At 45.5% G+C, this 17,768-nt stretch overlaps 1 protein-coding gene across 1 annotated transcript in view; it reads right to left on the minus strand.

The window, feature by feature from the left end:
• The window catches only part of F8 (coagulation factor VIII), a 30,690-nt gene extending 14,885 nt beyond the window's left edge, over positions 1-15,805 (minus strand). Inside the window, exons 1-13 of the mRNA XM_032885481.1 lie at positions 15,504-15,805; positions 12,650-12,762; positions 12,009-12,131; positions 10,795-11,007; positions 9,726-9,794; positions 9,376-9,471; positions 8,521-8,742; positions 8,122-8,374; positions 7,350-7,521; positions 7,140-7,233; positions 5,833-6,047; positions 3,593-3,743; positions 2,453-2,662 (exon numbers count right to left, since the gene is read on the minus strand). Coding sequence (XP_032741372.1) covers positions 2,453-2,662; positions 3,593-3,743; positions 5,833-6,047; positions 7,140-7,233; positions 7,350-7,521; positions 8,122-8,374; positions 8,521-8,742; positions 9,376-9,471; positions 9,726-9,794; positions 10,795-11,007; positions 12,009-12,131; positions 12,650-12,762; positions 15,504-15,649 — 2,077 coding nt within the window. The 5' untranslated portion in view covers positions 15,650-15,805. The remainder of the gene's footprint in view (positions 1-2,452; positions 2,663-3,592; positions 3,744-5,832; positions 6,048-7,139; positions 7,234-7,349; positions 7,522-8,121; positions 8,375-8,520; positions 8,743-9,375; positions 9,472-9,725; positions 9,795-10,794; positions 11,008-12,008; positions 12,132-12,649; positions 12,763-15,503) is intronic.
• Between the last annotated feature and the right edge of the window lie 1,963 nt (positions 15,806-17,768).

Consider the following 17,768-nt stretch of genomic DNA (forward strand, 5'->3'; position numbering starts at 1 on the left):
GTAAGGTTCACCGTGGCGTTGCCGCCGGCGTGCCCTGCGCATGGCCAGTCGCAAGGCCGCGGAAGAGGGCTCAGCGGGTAGAGCTGTCTGACGACCTCAATGCGATCCTTAGAATCCATGTCGTAGGGGAAAAGGAACGTGTCTCATAGTTGCCCTTTAATCTCTGACCTTGCGCTACAGCATGGGTGCCCACACAAGTACAAACACATGGTAGAGTGATAGACATGACAAAAACATGTGGAACGTTCAACTATGCGACAATTGTGTCTCTGCATCTAACCCTGACTCTGACTCTGACCCTGACCCTAACCCTAAGCCCTAACCCTAACCCTGACCCTGACCCTAAGCCCTAAGCCTGACCCTGACCCTGACTCTGACCCTGACTCAAGCCCTAACCCTGACCCTAAGCCCTAACCCTAAACTAAACCCTGACCCTGACCCCATTGGTGCTCTCCCTGACCCCATCAGCGATCTCCCCGACCCCATCGGTGGGGGTCACGTCACACAAAGACTTTGTCTGTCTCTATATAAAAGGCAGGTTCGAGGCTTCTATCTGTTTTTCAAAACTTGATCTGGGAATGTATATGTGGTAGGCAAGCCCTGTGGCACTGACCTGCCATACCGAGTGGGTACTGTTATCTTTATGTCGCCACTCTCTATCATGCCTGGCATAGAGAAGGTAATTGGTGCTCCCAGGGACTAAACCACTACCCAAAGGGCACACATGGACTGACCCAGAGCTCCGACTGCATACTACGTAGCAGAGGATAGCCTAGTGGGTACCAGTGGTAGGGGAAGCCCTTGGTCCTGCCAAGGCTAGACCCCCAGTGCAGGGGAATGTGGGGGGGCAGGAAGGAGGTGGATGGAGAGGGACACCCATATAGAAGGGGAGGGGATGGGGCTGATGGACAGGCAACCAGGAAAGGGAATAATGTTTGAAATGTAAGTAAGAAATCCCTGATTTACTAAAAATGGGGAAAAAATAAATATATAAATAAAAAATGAGAAAAGTACAGAGAAAAAAATATAAGAAGACATACAGAAAACTGGAAATGGGATAACATTTGAAATGTAAATAAGAAAAACCCGATTTAGTAAAAGTGAAAAAAAAGAATAAATTGAAAAAATGTGAAATAAAAAAGAATATAACGGCTGGAAATAATATGTATAAGAAAACAGCACATATGTGCACACATGTGTTCGTAACTCAGATATTTTCACCATGGAGTTAATTCTGTTTAAAAAAAAAAGAAGACAATGGGTAAATGTTTCACAGGAATAAACGGAATGGTTGCATTGGAATGTGCGACGCTAAACAGGCTTGGGCACAACACACGGATAAAATTTGGAAGAAATATCGTATCCGTTCACGTGTGTGTGCCTTGGTTGTCGATATCACAATCACAATCATGTCTAAGCAATTTGTTCCTCATTAGAATACTTTGCCATGACCAAAGCCACGGATCAAACCCGTCTGCCTGAATGTGACGGAGTGGGCAAAAGAAGCATGAAATGATCACAGTTGTCGGCGAAAGAATAATATCGATAACTAATATCGATAACTAATGTCCATAACCAATACCAATAACTAGTATCAATAACTGATATCAATAACTAATATCAATAACTAATATCGATAGCTAACATCAATAACATCCATAACTAATATAGATAATGAATATTAATAATGAATATTGGTAACTACTATCTATAAATGCTACCAGTAACTAATAGCAATAACTGTTATTGGTAACTAATATTGATAATATCAATAAGTAATATCTATAATTAATATCTATAATTAATACCAATAACTAATACCAATAACTGCTATCGATAACTGATATTGATAGCTACTATCAATAACTGTTATCAGTAACTAATATCAATAACTAATATCGATAACCAATATCGATAACTAATATCAATAACTGATATCTATAACTAATACCTATAACTAATATTGATAAGTCATATTTATAAGCAATATTCATAATTAATACCGATGACTAATACCAATAACTGCTATCAATAACTGATATTGATAACTAATATCCATAACTAATACCAATAACTGCTATCAATAACTAATATAGATAATGAATATCCATAACTAATACCAATGACAGCTATCAATAATATTGATAATGGATGTCAATAACCAGTATCGGTAACTAATATCAATAACTAATATAGATAATGAATATCAATAACTAATATCGATAAGTAATGTACATAACTAATACCAATAACTAATATCAATAACATCTATCAATAACTGATATCAATAACTAATATCGATGACTAATATAGATTATAAATATCGATAACTGATATCGATAAGTGATACCAATAACTGATATTGATAACTGATATAGATAACTGATATCAGTAACCAATATCAATGACTAATATCAATAACTGATATCAATAACCGACACCGACAGCCAACCTGGGTTATCCATGGACATGAAGACGGTGACCCCCGAGTGCGGGAACACCGTGAGTGTGTCTGCGTACACCGCCCTGTGTCTGAACGTGTGTCCAGAGAAGAAGACAGACAGGAAGTCGGTCTGCGCGCCGACGTTGAGCACGTGCCAGGCAGCCACCTCGTTCAGGCAAACGCGCAGCTCCAGGCCGTCGAAGACGTAGCCATTAATGCCTGTGAAGCCGATGGATGCGATTGTTAGGAAACGATGAGAAGTTATTGTTACGGGCTGGGGGGGATGCTCAGTGGTTAGAGCGCGGAATGCTCTCCCAGACATGCTGACTTCGTTTCCCAGCAACCACACCTGTTACCTTACCATGGAGAACCGTGAGCAATCAGGGAGAAGATCAATATCTAATAGCCAGGCCGCAAACCCAAAGTGGGGAGATTCACACAGTGTGGGAGCCATAGAGATGAAACTCCAGGGCGGGGTCACGAGAGGACAGGTGACAGGTGCAGGGCGAGGTCACGAGAGGACAGGTGACAGGTGCGGGGCGGGGTCACGTGAGGACAGGTGACATATTCAGTCGCCGTTAACTGTCATGGCATTTACACGTGAACAGAGGCCTCACCGGAAAACGAGTGGAGTGAATTTTACGGGAGGAGAAAGTGGACAAGGGATCCCACTGATTGTTTTATTTCATAAGGAGATGAAAAGTATTTCAATGCGACATGGTCAGTGAGATAGACCAATGGGACGCCCATGGCACGTGTCATTCAAATATCCCCAGGGAATATAGTCCTATATTTTATAAATATACACCAAATATCTATAAATAAATATACATAAATATAAATGTAAATATAAATATATATATTCCCATACATCCCTATAGAAGGCTGTCCTGTAGAACAGACCCCTAGGAGGCAGGGACAGGAAAAGCAAGTTTAATGACCCACCCCTACATTAAACGTGAACAAAAGCGGGTTGAAGTGAAAAGATATAGAGAGGGCGGATGACGTGTGCATGGCACGTGATGACATCATAATAAGATATTTCAAAGCGAGCTACGCGGTGCGTCATCACTGGGCACAGGGAGCGATGACGTAAAGTGCAGATTCGAAGGTCAGGGTAGCACAGAGCGCCTGTCACTCCTCACTCACTGTGCATGAGGTTGGAGGCCTCGAACTCGGGGTCCTGCAGCTGCACATGTGCCTCGTCGGGGAGGAAGCGTCGCATGTTCTCCGCGATGTACCAGCTCCGGTTCTCATCAAACACGGAGAACAGGATGACGTTCCTCTCGTCTGACATCATCTGTGAATGATGTATGAAGGAGACGTCACTAATGACGTGTACAGTAAAGTGCAGGAGACGTCACTCATGCCGTAGGCAGGAGCCGGCGGCCCGCACACACGTCACTAGGTAAGGCCTACTGGAGATTAGAACACATAAAGCGGGGATCGCATGTGATGGGGTGGATGCTGAATGGCGGCGGAGCAAAAGATTTTGTTCAAAAAAAGCCCCAGGACATCTTGGAATGGCGCTTTCCATAGATATAAACGTCATGTGTGTAAATTTGGTTTTATATGACCCAGAGTTACAGAAGCCAAGTTGCTGAAGAGGAAATTAGAGAATATATATATGTATGTATATGTATATACATTATATACTTGTATATATTTATTATATATGTCACATATATTATCATATGTATATTTATTACATCATACATATACAATATATATTTATATATACTTATATATTATATAACACATATATCGTCATATATTATTATATGTATATTTATTATATTATATATACTTATATTATACATATATACATATATATACATACTTTTCCACAGGCTTCCGAAAGATGAATGTGGAAAGTATGATTAGGAAACATGCTCAGGTGTGGCATCTGCTCACGTCTGAGTATGAGTTCAAAGCCCGGCTACTCTACATTTGTATGCCATACGTCACGCCTGCATCCAAGACCGTGTGCTGCGTGCATCAAACCCACAGAATGCCATGTAACTGGCAGGAATTCACCACCAAGCTTCACAACACGGCTATTGGTTCCTCCGCACCCGAGCAGTGAGATTTACTTTTGCAAAGAACTAAATTTTTCTTACTCAGGTAATGACTACTATCACTATTATCATAATAAATAATATACTTATCATTATGACCAATTGATCATTATTATTGATTATTATTACTTTTGTTTTCGGACAGGCTTTGCTCATAGGCCAGGCTGGCCTGGAAGAAACCAACCCAACTCAGTTCACCCTGTAGTGCGGCCGACGGCGTGCACGGTGAACACGGCTAGTTGTACAGTGCTTTCTTCTCCCAGCATCCCTCTGCCCAGAGACTCCGCTCTCCACGGCCTGACCAGACCTTGGTCATCATGTCTTGATTAATTATAGCCAATCAATCATCTTTATCATAGCTAATCAATCATCCTTATTACCCTGTAAATCAGCAAATCGGCCTCACCCCCAGCACTGCACAAACCGGGAGGGGCATCACATGGCACAGTCGCGGGGTTCGTAAGGTATAGGTGGGAGGACCATAGGTCAAAGGTCACCGCCAGCTACATGAAGAGCTCAGAGCAAGACTGGAACCCTGACTCAAAAAATGGTCATTGGAATACGGGTGGGCAGATGGCTCAGTGGTTAGAGCACCGTCCCCTTCCAGGGGTCCCAGGTTCGATTCCTAGCAGTCATGCAGGGGCTCACGGCCGTGTGTCATGGGATCTGATGCCCTCTTCCGGTGCATGTGAAGACGGCCACCGTGTGCTCACGTAAATGTTTTAAAGAAGAGAAATGTAAATGAAGAAATCTGTGTGGCAAAAAATTTTTTAAAAAGATAAAACTAAATCAATCAATCAATCAATCAATCAATAAGTAAATGTATGTTAAAAAAAAAAGAAAACTCAGATTTGATGAGAGTCGAGTGGGACTTGGCTTCTGCACTTTTATCGGGCTGCGTTTTCTGTAGGCCATAGATGTACGTTTATACCTATGTATGTATATATGTACATATGTATATATGATTATATTATGTATATATGTATATATGTTCATACTTATGTATATATGTTTATACCTATGTATGTATATATGTACATGTGTATATACGTTTATACCTATGTATGTATACATGTACACGTGTATATGTTTATATTTATGTATGTATATGTATATACGTTTATAACTATGTATATATGTACATGTATATATGTACGTGTATGTATGTTTATACATATGTATATATGTAATATATGTTTATACATATGTATATATGTACATGTGATGCATGTTTATATCTATGTATGTATATATGTACATATGTACATATGTCTACGTTCAGGTCCAGTCGCTGGGAAGAAAGGATCTCACCTGGTTCCCCCTTTGATCTACAGATTCTTTACAGCAGATGAGGAGGGGGCCAATCAGCCCGGAAGCCAGGTCTCTCTCGGGATCCACAGCGCTCGTGTAGTAGCGCGTCACACACCGCGCATCTGACCTTGCAGGCCCATCCTCTGCGGTCAGCGTCCACCTGTACTTGAACGTCTCTCCTGGGCGGATCGGCAAATCCTTCACGTGCTTCACCCCTGCACAGGTTCAAACAGAAAGTGAGTCACTACAGGATCGTGGATGACGTATACAGTGACGTTGCATTAAGTGCAGTCCAAACCTGTATATATTTTATATATATCCTGCACACTGCACATATATATGTGTATATATGTATAACCTGCACACATATATATATATATCTGTATAACATGCATATAGGTATATATGTATAACCTGTATATATACATATATGTATAACCTGCATATATATGTGTATATATGTATAACCTGCATATATATGTACATATATATTTATATATAATATATAAAATATATTAATACATATCGTATTAACATATATCATATATTAATATATTATTATTTAATATATTGGTTTAATAATAATTTAATAATTTAATGATTTAACAATTTAAATTGTCATTTAATACATTAATATATTAAATATAATATATATGTATGTAATTCAAGTTCTCTGCACATCGAAACTGCAACCTGACGTGGCACACGCGTATTCTCACACCAATTTGGAACAAAACAGAAATAAATTTCCTGGGGTTGGGGATTTAGCTCAGTGGTAGAGCACTTGCCTAGCAAGCGCAAGGCCCTGGGTTCGGTCCCCAGCTCCAAAAAAAAGAAAAAAAAAAGAAAGAAATTTCCTGTTTCAGCGATGACAGCGTTTTTTCGTCATGGGAATGACTCATGCACACGCGCATGCAAACTTCCGGCAAACAGAGTGAGAAGGCGCCTGCCGGACACGTGCGGCTCGCACAGCGCATGATGAAAACGGGCCAGGGAAGGAAGGGCAGCACGTGACCGAGCTCCACGGGAAAAACATTGGGAAAATTCCGTGTGCTCCTCACACGGTGCAAAAAAGTGTGTGAAATTATGGTGACAGCAGTGTGTCAGCAGCTGGAGGTGTCTCTCGAATATAAATATATATATACACATGTGTGCACATGTAGGCACATACACATACACATACAGACACGCACACACACACACACACACTCACAAACACACACACAGAAACACATACACAGACACACACAAACACACACACACACCACACGTACACACACCCAGACACACAGGGAGACACTTGTTACCTCGTGGCAGCCTCCCTGCATGCAGAGCGCCAACGTCACGGATCCCATGAGGGTGGATGTTGTATGCCCGGCTCGCTCGGTTCTTGAACACAATCTGAAAGTGCAAGCGAGATGGCGATTCAGGGTTTGGCTGTGGGAGAGGCGTGGACCCCATGTGTCCCGTGTTCTCACCCACACTGAGACGACCCTATGTGTGTCCCGTGTTCTCACCAACAGTGAGTCTCCGACTTCCCCGTAGAGCAGTGGCCCTAGGAGCCCGGCTTCACGCGGGGTGGCCTCACGCGTGTGAAAGGTGCCGTCCGTGTAGGCCACGAACCTGACTTTCTTATATTTGCTGCCGATGCGGCCAGGGCCGCGCCCCAGGTACCGGTTCCGCAGGCTCCTGCATGATGGGCGGGGAGGTGAGCGGTGCAGACGATGTGGGGCCTGAACACGGTGCTTGCACAGTTACTCAGTGAGGGGTGCGTGTGCCTGTGTGTGTGCATGTGTGTGTGTCCGTGTGTGTCTGTGTGTGAATGTGTGTCTGTGTGTGTGTATATCTGTGTGTATGCGTGTGTGTGTGCGTGAGTGTGCATGTGTCTGTGTGCATGTGTCTGTGTGTGTCCATGTGTGCGTGAGTGTGCATGTGTCTGTATGTGTCCGTGTCCGTGTGTGTGTGTGTGTGTGTATAGATATTTGCTGAACAACTGAAATAAATGTGAAACCCTGAGAAAGAAGCAAAGCCATGCAGTGCAGTGGCTAGAGCTCCCGCCCCCTGCCCCTCTGAAGCGCACGCACAGCCCTGGACTCTTGGGTCTCTTTCGTCTCCCTCCGTTTCCAGTGCGGGCCATGCCCTTCTGGCCTGCGCATGACCATAAACATCCGTGCTCTTAAGCCCGGCTTCTGGATCCACTGGCCTGAGTAACTGACACGCATGTGAGGTCTGCGTTCTGGGGAGAAGGCAGGGCTGGGTGGTGCAGTAGTTTGCGTCCCGCATGGTTACCCGTCTTCTAGGGTGGCGGCCGCAGGCGCATAGTCCCAGTCCCCCTCCTCTGCTGCGATGTAGTGCACCCAGGTCTTGGGGTGTCTCTTGGCTGCTGAGCGGACCTGGACGAAGGGGGCGGCATCTCGATCCCAGGTGAAGACGTCCATTTCCGAGTCCAGATCATCATAGTCCTCTATGTCCTCGTCCCTTCTTCCCTGCCCCTGGGGTGCCTCGGGGCAGTTGTCCACCTGGACGTAGGCTTCCATGCCACCTGAAGGCACATGGGGCACACGGGATCGTCAATGACATGGAGGCAGAGTACCATGTCTGTGATGTGACAGTACCATGTCTGTGGGAGGAGATGTGACAGTACCGTGTCTGTGAGGTGACAGTACTGTGTCTGTGATGTGTCAGTACCGTGTCTGTGGGAAGAGATGTGACAAAAGAGCAGGAACCGCCCCAGGTCCATCAGCCACGTCTGAGCCGTGAGCAGAGTCATGGGTGAGATCTCCAGGGAAGCCTGACGGTGGCTCCTCACAGAGAATGTGTGGCCTTCGAGGAGGATGGAGTGTATGTCGGGCGTGGTGCCCACCGCCATCACGTGCCAGTACACGGATGTTCCGCGGCATCCGGTCAGACCTGTGAAATGGGAGTGAGACAGCTACAGAGAAGTAAGGATAGCAGGATTCAAAGCACATGCATACATACATGTATACATACATACATACATACACACATACATATCTACATGCATAGACACATACATACATACACATATACATGCATACACATATACATACACACATACACATAAGACAGACAGACATAGACACATACACACGTATACACACATACATACACAAAGACAGACATACATAGACACATACATACACACATAGCCACTCACATACACACATACATACATAGATACATACATACACACACATATATACACAGACAGATACATACATACATACATACACACACACACACATACACACATACATGCACCTCCCCTTTCCCATCTGAACAAAACAAAAAACACTTCTGTGCACAGACACGACAACAAACACACAATTGCGCTACGGTGTCCGTGTGACACCTGCACTTCCGGCCCTGCACACACACACACACACACACACACACACACACACACACACAAACACACAGCAGCCATGCGCAGGGTACAGTTCACGGGTCCAGAACTCTCTGGAACCCGCACACGACACGCAAGGCTGCGACCCCAGGGAGGTCGGACGGCCGCGCACGAACCTGGCAGTGTCCGGTTCGTGTAGCCATTCACAGTGTGCACCGTGGGCTGGGCCACGGTGGACGTGGGGTCACGTGTTGCTGCGTGCCAGCTCCGCCCTGTGGAAGGGGAACGAGGTCAGCAGGGTCCGTTCCAGAAGTCAATGACATCACTTCCTCCTCTCCTTTCCCGAGTCACTGTCCCCGTTTCATATGATGGTATAGGTAACATATCACATGATGGTATACATAACATATCATATGATGGTATATGCAACATATCACATGGCGGTATACCTAACATATCACATGATGGTATATGTAACATATCACATGACCGTATATGTAACATATCATAACTGAAATTCACCAACCTTCATCGAAGACAGCAAAAAGCAGCACGAAGTGGGGTGGCATCCGTGTTCTGTCTGCGGACAGACGGCCTGAAAGGGAGAGGAGAGCAGTGACTGTGCATCACACATGCCCTGGCGAGAAGGCGCCCCGAGAGCGCACGGCTTCTTCATGCGACGTTCAGGCATGAGAAATGACACACGTCGCCCGGTGTCAATCTCGGTCTTCCGTGTCAGGGTCTTTGCACTGGTGTTTCGGGAATTGTCCGGGGTGAAAGGTCACTGATGTGAGTTTTGGGGTGAAAGGTCACTGACCTGAGTTTTTGAGATGAAAGGTCACTGACGTGAGTTTTGGGGTGAAAGGTCACTGATGGGAGTTTGGGATTTCTCTTAGAAATTGATTTTTTTGTAAAATAAAAACAAAAAATACTGAGCTGCTAGGAAATGGGATTTAAAATCAGAGAACAGACAGATGGATGGACGGACTGATGAATTTTTTACAGGGTAAATATCGAAACAGTAAACGTTGTCCATGAAGTGTGTACATGGGTGACGCGTACACCGGTGATGTGTGCACGGGTGACGTGTGTGGGGGTGATGTGTGCCTGGGTGTCCGTTCTGCGGACAGAAATTAAAGATCTCAGAAAACAGAGATCGGACGGGCGGCGCCCGCGCGTGAAAGGAAGCGAAGAGGCTCGTGCCCGTCGCCCTGTGCACGACTCAAATCCAAGTCACCCGGGTGGCCAGGGCGCTGAGGTCGACCATTTCTTTTTTTAAAGATTTACTTATTTATTCTATAGGGGTGCCCTGTGGCTGTCTTCAGACCACACCAGGAGAGGGTGCGGGTCACTGTGTGGTCGCTGGGATTTGAACTCGGGACCTCTGGGAGAGCAGCTGGTGCTCTAACCACTGGCCACCCTCTCCAGCCCTGAGGTCAATGATTAATAAATGGGACCTCATGACATGGAATTATTTTATTATTATTACCCATAATTCCTCCTGTCTCACCCATAATTCTCCCTGTGTTACCCATAATCCTTCCTGTGTTACCCATTAATTCTTCCCGCCCCCCCCCCGAACTCCGTCGGTTTACCTTCTTTGCACACGAGCAGGGCCCCGACGAGGCCCGAGTTCAGGTCCCTCACGAGGTCCACATGAGACAGGTAGGCATAGGTGAGGCACGGGGGGTCGGAAGCCATTGGGCCGCTCTCCCCCAGGACCTGCCACGCGTAAGTGTGGCTCTCGCCGGGGAGGACTTTGTCGTCGTCCTTCTCGGCCGGGCTGCTGTGGTCGTCGTATGCCGCGCCTGGGAGAAGGGAGCGTGAGAGTGCGAGAGCCAGAGCCGAGCGGGAGGGGAATCAAGACGGTGGTGGCGGCGGCGGCCCCGGGCCTGGGTTGTCCTGAGTGCCCACAGGGTCGGGGCAGATTTTCTGTCAGCAAATTTATGTCATCCGGTTGCGCAATGCGCACCCTAATCCGTTAATCAAAGCCTCGCTCTGAGGACTGGTGGCGCAGTGAGAATCTAACACGTGACTCGGATTGGCCGGTCGCCATGGAGGGCGTGGTGACGTCACTGGGCTGTGAGAATGACATGCGGACCGCCCGGGTCAGAGAGCATCTGGACACGGACTGGGGGAGCGGCTCAGCGGTCAGAGCGCCAACTGCCCTTCCCGGGGTTCTTGGTTCAGATCCCAGCAGCCGCATGGGGGCTCACGGCCGTCTGTCATGGGATCCGACGCCCACTTCCCGTGTGCGTGAGGACGGCCACCGTATATAAGTAAATAAATGTAAAAACAAAACAAAACAAAACAAAAAACAAAAACAAAAACGCAGGACCACACGGGTAAACACGGGTAGAAGCCCCGAGAGAGGAAACGCAAAAAATCTCTGAAAGAATCATGGGAAAACATGGCCACACAGGTGAAGGGGTTGAACAAAACCATCTGGGATCTAAAAACGGAAATGAACACGGACTAGACTCACGCTATATCACATGGCGTGTATGATCACTCATCACGCTATATTATTACATGGTGTGTATGATCACTCATCACGCTATATTATTACATGGCGTGTTCCCGATAGTCACATGTATGATCACTCATCACGCTATATTATTACATGGCGTGTTCCCGATAGTCACAGGTATGATCACTCAACACGCTATATTATTACATGGCGTGTTCCAGATAGTCACATGTATGATCATTCATCATGCTATATCACACGGCGTGATCCAGATATTTACATGTATGATCACTCATCATATCACATGGCGTGTTCCAGATGGGAGAGACACTGACTTACCCTCGGACGCCTTCCAGAAGGACATACCGACAGCGTGGAGACTGACGGGATGAGAAGCCATGTTTTTGAGTGTGATGACCACAGTGTCGTGAACCTCGGTCCAAATGGTGGGGCCTAGGAGACCTGGTAAAGTGAGAAAACAAATGAGAATAAAACATGTAATTCTGGTCACTATAAACGTAATGAGATTATACATGTACGTGGGAAACATCGTGTGTAAGATTATAGACGTACACAGGAAACACCATATGTAAGATTATAGACGTACACGTGCTTCACACGTGCAGGGTCCTGGGTTGCACGACCAACATGCCTGACGCAGAACTCATGATAAGGTTACGCCACATATGTATTGGACGTGTAGGTGGAGATACACACGTGGGGTTTACAGAGAGACCCAAATAGACACAGGGGCAGGGTCGTCAGGACACGGACCAGAAAATTCATACACACAGAGGTGGCTCAGTGGTTAGAGCAATGGCTGCTCTCCCCCCGGTAGGCCCTGAGTTCGATTCCCGGCACCCACGTGATGCCTCCCAGCCGTGTGTCATGGGATCCGGTGCGCATGAGGACGGCAACGGTGCACTCATGTGTAAGTTACTGATATTGATTGATTGATTGATCAATATCATTTTCATTACCCATCCACGGCGGCCTGGGCTTTGCCGTGTGGAAAAACCGGTCCATGTACTCCACAAACACCGTCTTCGTGTGCACAACATGCTCAGACGGCGCTGGTGTCCCGGGAGGGAACCTGGGTGACAAACAAAATGTCGTTCAGTGCGGAGGACTTGGATTCAGCTGCGAACCCATGGCTCCACCCCGGATGCCGCACCCATGGCTCCACCCCGGATGCCGCACACGCATGTTACCCCAGATGCGCTTGCATGTCGGTGTCGGGCTCACTCTTTGAACTTCACATGTGTGCGCCCCTCGCCCTCTCTGCAGCTGAACCCCACTCTGTTCTCCCCACCCACCCCTGGATATCAGGAGTTCCCCCATTGCTCTCTCCTGCCCAACTGTAAGCTGATTGACAGCTTTTATGGACGAGGTAGAGAATACGTGGTGAGCATCGGTTATTCAAACTTGAAACATTCATGCATACATACATATATACACGCATACATACATGCATGCATACATACCTATATACATACATGCATGCATACATACCTATATACACATACATGCATGCATACATACATTCATACATACATATATACATGCATACATAAATACATGCATACATACATGTATACATACATGCATACATATGTGCATACACACCTATATACATACATATGTGCATACATATCTATATACATACATGCATGCATGCATACATATAATATGCATTACAATGCTCCCCATCGGATTGCATGAAGCTGTCAGGGCAGAGAAATAAGCATTCCATGAACACACAGATAATCTTTACACAGGGCACACGCTGTAAATGGATAAAGTCGCTGAACTCTAAACCCAGGCAGAGATCTCACACACGTGAAAACTCACGTCAGCAGGCGCATCGCACATACACTCAAGGAACACGGTCACAGGGCTGGGGCTCAGTCCTCAGAGTGCTTGGTGCTTGGTTGCAGAACCCGTGTTCACGTCCCAGCACCCATGGCACGGCCCTTGGCTATCGCAACCCCAGCTCCAGAGGACGCAAAAGTCTCTTCTAGCTCCTGTACACATGTGTAAGTTACATACACACACGAATGAAGTCAAAACCAAATCAAATCATACATGTTCAGGCCAAAAGCACATATGCATGAAATCAAATCAAATCATACATGTTCAGGCAAAAAACAGATATGCATGAAGTCAAAGCCAAATCAAATCATCCATGTTCAGGCAAAAAACACATATGCATGAAATAAAAACCAAATCAATTCATACATGTTCAGGCATAAAACACATATGCATGAAGTCAAAACCAAATCAAATCAAATCCCATGACCTCATTTGTGAAAAATGCGCACACATGTTTGGGATGATGTCACAGGTGAGGCAGGCACAGGACAGAATGAGGCCTGTCATTGCACAGGATGGAGGGATGGATTTAGTGGGGGATGAAGGACAGCTTTACATTTTTTATATATTTACAACAACACGGCTAAAACATGCAGACACAATGGTGACCTTGGCAGAGTGGCTCAGAGGGTCCCCGTGTCTGTTCCTCACAGGTGTGACATGCAGGATAGATGGGAAGCATGATGTGTTAATTCTTTCAGCAAAACATAAAGCAGATGCTGCCCCGCCCTGCCACTCGTGTATGTGTACGCGGGTCCACCATAGCCTGTTCACACCTAAACCGTGAGGGATGAGAACCCAAGAAACACGTGACTGAGGCCAGCGTGAAATCCACACATACACGGTGCTGTTATATAAGATTATATACAACACACACACACACACACACACACACTGTGCTGTTAAGGAAGATTATATACGCCTCACACACACACATTGTGCTGTTACACAAGAGTATATATATACCACACACACACACACACACACACACTGTGCTATTATATAAGATTATATAAGCCTGACACACACACACACACACACACACACTGCTGTTATATAAGATTATATACACCACACACACACTGTGCTGTTATATAAGATTATCTTTACATAGGCTGACCTATATGGCCACCTCTAACATGCCAGCAACAGAGGACCACACTGAGTTCCTTTGGAATGGAGAATGTATAGAAGCTAAGCCAGCTGCGGGAGAATGTATAGAAGCTAGGCCAGCTGCTGGAGAATGTATAGAAGCTAAGTCAGCTGCCGGAGAATGTATAGAAGCTAAGCCAGCTGCTGGAGGATGTATAGACGCTGAGGCAGCTGCTGGAGGATGTATAGACGCTGAGGCAGCTGCTGGAGGATGTATAGAAGCTAAGGCACCTGCTGGAGGTTGTATAGAAGCATATTCTATATGAATAGAATCTATAGAATGTACCTAAACACATTCTAATATTATTGATCTCTAAAAATTTCCCAGCATTGGTCTTGGCTTTATGTAGAAAACGTCATCATTGCACGCCTGTGCCCTTGAGTTTATTCCCCCCTATAGTCGTTCTATACATTTTCTTCAAACATTTTATGGTCCGTGAGGAAGACTCTCAAATCCAGGACCTTCTATACATTTTCTTCAACTATTTTATTGCGCGGTGCAAACAATCACAAAATACCCGAGCGCGGGGAAACAATTGGGCAGCTCATGCGTCTTCCGTGCAAAAACATGCGATATCCGAGCGCTGCACCTAAGCACCGGCTCCGCCCCCGGCCCTCACAGCCCCGCCCCGGTCCTCACAGCCCCGCCCCCGGCCCTCACAGCCCGGCCCCGGCCCCCCACAACCCCGCCCTGCCCCGGCCCTCACAGCCCCGCCCCTGCCCCGCACAGTCCCGCCTCCGCCCTGCCCCGGCCCGGCCCTCATAGCCCCCGCCCGGCCCCCGGCCCCGCCCCCGAGGAACGACAGTTACCTGGATTCGCTGCGCTGGGCACCGGAAGCACCCCCGCTCACATAGTCCCAGGGCAACTCCACGGCGCCCAGGTAGTACTTCCGGGTGGCGCAGGAGCAGAGCGCGCAGAGGCTGAGGAAGAAGCACAGGCCGCGCGCCGCGCGCATGTCTCCCGCCACCGGAGAGAGGCGCGAGCGCCACCCACAGAACCCCCGGCCCAGATATAACTTTAAAAATTCCCAAGCGGGTCGCGCAGGGTGTGGGGAAGCTTCTCGGCCCTGGGAAGAGAGGGACCGGAAACTAAGCCGGGGGCGCGGCTTCCTGTCGGCTGCGGGGGCGCGGAGGGGCGCAGGAAAACTGGGACGGGAAGGGCAGCGAGCTGGGGCTTAACCTGTTCCGTGCCGGCAACGGCCTGCGGGGTTCAAATCCTCACATCCTTTGAGCGAATCCTTACATCCGCTGGCCCTGTCCTTTACGGACGATGGATGCGGGGGTGGGGTGGGGTGGGGTGGGATGGGGTTGGGGGCTAGGGGGAGAGCCGGGTAGCGGTAGGCAGAGCTATCCCGGAACAGGTGGTCTCGAGTTGTATTTAAATATATACATATGTGATATGTGTATATATGTATATGTATCTATATAATATACATGTATATGTATATGTTTATATGTATGTACAATATATATTTAATATTTATGTATATATGTAATATGTATATATGTGTATGTATAAATGTATAACATATATGTGATATGTATATGTAGGTATGCATATATGTAATATGTATCTGTATGTATGTGTATGATATACATGTAATATGCATCATATATAATATACATGTAACGATATATGTATATGTGCAGCATATAATATACAACATATGTATGAGTTATACATATGTGATATATAGTATATATGTGTAACACATAATTTGTAGGTATGAGTTACTATATGTGCATATGTAATATAGTATATGATATACATGTGAAACATCAGTGTTATATGTGTACATGTGTAATATATATGACATACACATGCAACATATGATATGTATGAGTTATATGTGTACATATGTAATATGTAGTATATGTGTAACATGAATATGTTATATGTATTATGTCTTGAATTGTATAAGAAAACAGGCATATGTATATATATATATGTATATATATATATACATATATATATATATAAAATGTTTAACGGTCAGGTCGCTTACCAGTGCTCCTCCGTGGTCTGGGCTTCAGCTCACTCCGGTTCTCGCCCTGACCCATCAGTGATCTGTTGTCCTATGGAACTATACATTGAAATAAAACCCTGCTGCTTGGGGCCGTGGTGCTGCATTGCAGCAAGGGAAACCTTGAGCCGTCCTACCTCTCAGAGGGCTGCGAACAACCCTGCCATGTCACCCATGGGCATACGTATTCATTCCACTATAGGGATTCTTGTATATCCATATTCATCACCATTCAGCTCACAATAACTGTGCCGTTGCCAGGAAGCGAACTTGGGACGTCCGGAAGAGCAGTCGGCACGCTAACCACTGGGCCACCCCTCCAGCCATCAGGTTCTCTCTCACACACACACGAACGCTAACTCCAGGGTCTTTACGTGTGCATTTTAAATGAGGGCGGCCATAGCGACCGGGAAATGAGGGAGGGGCCAGCGAGGGGACGCGGACGTCGAGGGACGGGTGAGAAGGGGATGGGAGAAGCTGGGGTAGTGAAGTGGGGTAGGAATTCTCATATACGTACATAAGAACTTAAATATGAAATATACATGTATACGTACATAAGAATTTAAATGTAAAATATGAAATATACACGTATACGTACAGAAGATAATATATACATACAAAGAATTTAAATATAAGTATATACATACATATAAAACATGTACATAAGAATTAAATATAAAATATGAAATATACACATACATACATAAGATTATATACGTACATAGGAATTTAAATATAAAATATGAAATATACACATATGTACATAAGAATACATACATAAGAATTTATAAGATATGAAATAAACATGTATACATAAAGAATATATGAGTATATAAGAATTGAAATGTACACATACGTACATAAAACGTACGTACATAAGAATTTAAATATAAAATATACACATACACACATAATATATTTGTACATAGGAATTTATAAAATACGAAATATACATGTATATGTACATAATACATGAGAATTTAAATATAAAATATGAAATATACACGTATAGTACAGGGGATAATATATGCATACATAAGAATTTAAATAC

The sequence above is a fragment of the Rattus rattus genome, chromosome 15 (assembly GCF_011064425.1).
Source record: "Rattus rattus isolate New Zealand chromosome 15, Rrattus_CSIRO_v1, whole genome shotgun sequence".
NCBI lineage: Eukaryota > Metazoa > Chordata > Mammalia > Rodentia > Muridae > Rattus > Rattus rattus.